Source organism: Geotrypetes seraphini, chromosome 9, assembly GCF_902459505.1.
Source record: "Geotrypetes seraphini chromosome 9, aGeoSer1.1, whole genome shotgun sequence".
NCBI lineage: Eukaryota > Metazoa > Chordata > Amphibia > Gymnophiona > Dermophiidae > Geotrypetes > Geotrypetes seraphini.
Window position 1 is genome coordinate 178,608,712 of NC_047092.1, and position 5,107 is coordinate 178,613,818.

General features: G+C 46.1%; 1 protein-coding gene across 1 annotated transcript in view; it reads right to left on the reverse strand.

Moving 5' to 3' along the window:
* KNG1 (kininogen 1) overlaps positions 1 to 753 on the reverse strand; it is a 41,158-nt gene extending 40,405 nt beyond the window's left edge. Inside the window, exon 1 of the mRNA XM_033959091.1 lies at positions 486 to 753. Coding sequence (XP_033814982.1) covers positions 486 to 674 — 189 coding nt within the window. The 5' untranslated portion in view covers positions 675 to 753. The remainder of the gene's footprint in view (positions 1 to 485) is intronic.
* Positions 754 to 5,107: the final 4,354 nt, after the last annotated feature.

Here is a 5,107-nt window from a genome sequence, read left to right on the forward strand (position 1 = left end):
AACTCACCAATCTGCTGACTTCAACCACGGACTACAAAACTTTCAAAAAAGAAACAAAAACCTTACTCGTCAAAAAACACATAAAACCCAATATAACTTTACCAATAAAGTTCCAAACTCCGTCGGCATTACCAATCTATTCCTTAGCAAATTAGAAAATGTTCCGTTATAACCTTATGTATTAAAATAATAACAATTCTTATGTAATCCGCCTTGAACTGCAAGGTAAAGGTGGAATAGAAGTCACTAATATAATGTAATGTAATAACATCGTAGATTATAGATAGCGTGCTCACATTTTTAGCATCTCTTCTGCGTAGTCCATTTTTCCTAACTGAGTGGTCACCGCAGGCTGATACCTCTTAAGGAACCTGCAACTCCACCATCGCCACTCAATGGGTTCTGGTTCCACCGCTTGGGAACGTTGTCTTGAATAATTAGGTTCTCCAAGATACTGATTTTACAACCTAATCATAGTTACTTACCTTAGCATCTGTAATCTGGAACAGGGCAAACTGGTTACCAGTTTGTATGTTCGTATTGTACCTTCTCAGTGCTACGTCCATCGCCTGAAATATGATGGGGTCCTTGCAGTTGGCATCTTCAGTTGAGAGCGGGTCTGCTTTGTTGGAGAAAAGCTGGGCGGAGAGGACCAGCAGCGCTAAAAGCTTCATAATGGTCTCAACAGCCCCACTGAATTGTGAGTCAGGCGAGTGGCGGGCAGCGCTTAATAACTTTCCTTTTCACAAATCCGGTCAGAGTATACAAAGTGCCGTCCAGAGAAGTGGGTAGACACCCCCCCCCCTCCCCTCCAAGGCCGTTTAGCCTGTTGCTGCAAACGTAAACAGTCCCGCAAGTTTAAGCACACAGACTTTTGATGACACCATGCGAACGTGAAGGTTATCCACCTGGATTTAGAGACAGCGAGTTTCAGCAAACATTTGCACACTGATAACTCCCTAAATGTCCACCAAGGGTGGGTGGGAGAGCAAAAGAACACTGGGTTCGGAGAGGTCTGCCTCCTTTCTGCTGCCTAAGTGTGGCGTGATGGGCAGATGCTATCTAAGGAGAGACAGGGCTAGATTCACTAACCTGCTCGATCATGAGTGATCTGTGTCTGATCCGGGCAGGTCCGATGGATTCAGAAACCAATAATATTTTTAGGGAGATCTGGGAAATTACAGACTGGTAAGCCTCACTTCGGTGCTGGGCAAAATGGTAGAAACGATTATAAAATATTAAACTGTAGAACACATAGACAAACATGATTTCATGAGACAGAGTCAGCTGAGGAAAATCTTGCCTCACAAATTTGCTTGACTTCTTTGAAGGTGTGAATAAATATGTGGATATAGGTGAACCCGTTGATATAGTGTATCGAGATTTTCAGAAAGCTTACGATAAAGTTCCTCACAAGAGGCTTCTGAGAAAATTAAAGAGTCATGGGATAGGTGGCAAAGTTTAATTGTGGTTATCGGATAGAACAGAGGGTAGGGTTCAATATATAGAAACATAGAAATAGACGGCAGATAAGGGCCCACGGCCCATCCAGTCTGCCCACCCTAATGGCCCACCCCCCCTAACTACCTCCATGAAGAGATCCCACATGCCAAATAGAAACATAAACATAGAAACATAGAAATAGACGGCAGATAAGGGCCACGGCCCATCCAGTCTGCCCACCCTAATGGCCCACCCCCCCTAACTACCTCCATGAAGAGATCCCACATGCCAAATAGAAACATAAACATAGAAACATAGAAATAGACGGCAGATAAGGGCCACGGCCCATCCAGTCTGCCCACCCTAATGGCCCACCCCCCCCTAACTACCTCCATGAAGAGATCCCACATGCCAAATAGAAACATAAACATAGAAACATAGAAATAGACGGCAGATAAGGGCCCACGGCCCATCTAGTCTGCCCACCTTAATGTCCCTCCCCTACCTTTGCCCTGTGAATAGATCCCATGTGCCGATCCCATTTGGCCTTAAAATCAGGCACGCTGCTGGCCTCAATCACCTGTAGTGGAAGACTATTCCAGCGATCAACCACCCTTTCAGTGAAAAAGAATTTCCTGGTGTCACCTCGTAGTTTCCCGCCCCTGATTTTCAACGGATGCCCTCTTGTTGTCGTGGGACCCTTGAAAAAGAAGATATCTTCCTCCGCCTCGATGCGGCCCGTAAGATACTTGAACGTCTCGATCATGTCCCCCCTCTCTCTGCGCTCCTCGAGCGAGTATAGCTGTAATTTGTCAAGCCGTTTTTCGTACGGTAGATCCTTGAGTCCCGAGACCATCCGGGTGGCCATTCTTTGCACCGACTCCAGTCTCAGCACATCCTTGCGATAATGCGGCCTCCAGAATTGCACACAGTATTCCAGGTGGGGCCTCACCATGGATCTATACAATGGCATAATGGCTTCCGCCTTACGGCTGACGAAACCCCTGCGTATGCAGCCCATGATTTGTCTTGCCTTGGACGAAGCCTGCTCCACTTGATTGGCAGACTTCATGTCCTCACTGACGATTACCCCCCAAGTCTCGTTCTGATACCGTTTTCGCTAGACTTGGGGGTATGATCATTTTTCTCAGTGGAGGAGAGTAAACAGTGGAGTGCCACAGGGGTCTGTACTGGGACCGGTGCTATTTAACTTATTTATAAATGATCTGGAAATTGGAACGACAAATGAGGTGATTAAATTTGCTGAGGACTCTAAACTGTTAAAACGCGTGCAGATTGTGAAAAATTGCAGGCGGACCTTAGGAAACTGGAAGACTGGGGTCCAAGTGGCAGATGAAATTTAATGTGGAAAAATGCAAAGTGAATCACAGTTACCGGGTGCTAGGGTCCACCTTGGGGGTTAGCGCCCAGGGTTTCATCGTATCATTGTAGACAATACGATGAAACCTTCCACCCAATGTGCGGCGGCGGCCAAAAAAGCAAACAGGATGCTAGGAATTATTAAAAAGGGGATGGTTAACAAGACTAAGAATGTTATAATGCCCCTGTATTGCTCCATGGTGAGACCTCATTTGAAGTACAGTGGAACCTCGGTTTGCGAGTAACCCGGTTTGCGAGTGTTCAGCAAACTTTTGATTTGCAAACCGAGCACTGCCCCGATAAACGAGCACTTATAGTCTAGGAAGCGCCGCTTCGGGGGATTCCTTTTCCGTCTCCCGGTCAGCCTTCCACGTCGGGTGCCTTCCGCAGGTTGGAGGACCTCTGTCTTGGCCTGCGCGGCCGGGTGCCATCCCCCCTGCGCATTGCGTGTGACGCGCACAGCGTCAGTCATTGGCATTGTGCATCTCGTGCGCGGCGTGCGGGTGGGGCAGCGCTCGGCTGCGTGGGCTCGGGTGGGGGCTCTCCAGCTTGCAAGGGGCATCCGACGTGGAGGGCTGGCCGGCGGATGGAGGAGGCATCCCTCTGAAGCGACACTGCGGGTTCTCCGGCGGCTGGCACATTAAAGGCATCCCCCCCGAAGCAGCACTGTGGGGTTGTTCTTCATGACGGACAGAGGTGGCGGACAAGGAGGCAGACGGAGGAGACGGCGCTGCAGCACCCGGCCCCGACAGGTCCATACCCCGGGTTCTGGAACTGCCTATGGGGAACTTTGCTTTGATAAACGAGCATTTTGGATTACGAGCATGCTCCTGGAATGGATTATGCTCGTAATCCAAGGTACCACTGTATTGCGTTCAATTCTGATCTCCTTATCTCAAGAAAGATATAGTGGCACTAGAAAAGGTTCAAAGAATAGCGACCAAGATGGTAAAGGGGATGGAACTCCTCTCGTATGAGGAAAGATTAAAACGATTAGGGCTCTTCAGTTTGGAAAAGAGACAGCTGAAGGGAGATATGACTGAAGTCTACAAATTCCTGAGTGGAGTAGACGGGTACAAGTGGATCGATTTTTCATTCTGTCAAAAATGACAAAGACTAGGGGACACTCGATGAAGTTAAAGGGAAATACTCTTAAAACCAATAGGAGGAAAAATTTTTCACTCAGAGAATAGTGAAGCTCTGGAATGCGTTGCCAGAGGATGTGGACGAGCGAATAGTGTAGCTGGTTTTAAGAAAGGTTTGGACAAGTTCCTGGAGGAAAAGCCAATAGTCTTTTATTAAGAAAGACTTAGGGGAAGCCATTACTTGCCCTGTATTGGTAGCATGGAATGTTGCTACACCTTGGGTTTTGGACAGGTACTAGGGACCTGGATTGGCCACCTTGAGAACGAGCTACTGGGCTTGATGGACCATTGGTCTGACCCAATAAGGCTATTCTTATGTTCTTATGGTTACTGCGGATGGGCAGACTGGATGGGCCATTTGGCCTTTATCTGCCATCATGTTTCTATGTTTCTATGTCAACAGTATAGTTACCATTACTCATTCTCTATACGATGTTGAATTTGTCTTTATTATGCATTTTATTTTAAAATTGAAAACTTGAATTTAAGAGTGGAGAAGTAGCCTAGTGGATAGAGCAGCTGGCTGAAAACCTGAGACATCAGGATTCATAATCTGCTACTGCCCTTTGTGACCTTGAGCAAGTCGCTTAACCCTTCATTGCGTCAGATACATACTTAGGGAGTCCTTTTACTAAGGCGTGCTAACCGATTTAGTACGTGCTAAAGATTACTGCACGCTAAACGCTAACGGCACCCATAGAATATAATGGGCGCCTTAGAATTTAGTGGGCGCTAAATCAGTTAACTCGCCTTAATAAAAGGACTGCTTAGATTGTGAACCCCATGGAGACAGGGAACTACCTACTGTAACTCACCTTAAGCTTCTAATGAAAACAATACGCTAAATCAAAAGGTTAGATTAAATTGCATTTTATTTCCCACAATCCTTTGTATTCAGCTGGCAACAGATGGCGTTATGGCTGCTTCACAATCAATTATGTCCTCTTACAAGAAAGCTAGATTTGACTCACTAAGTAAAGTACAACGTAATTTTTTTTTCCATTTGTTTACTAGTGTATAGTTGAAAACAGAAATATTACAGAATTTTGAGAGATAAAAGGTTTGATACAGAAATTTAATACGCATGTTTAGACCATACAATTTCCGGATTGATTTATTCCAGTTAGAGGCATGTGTGT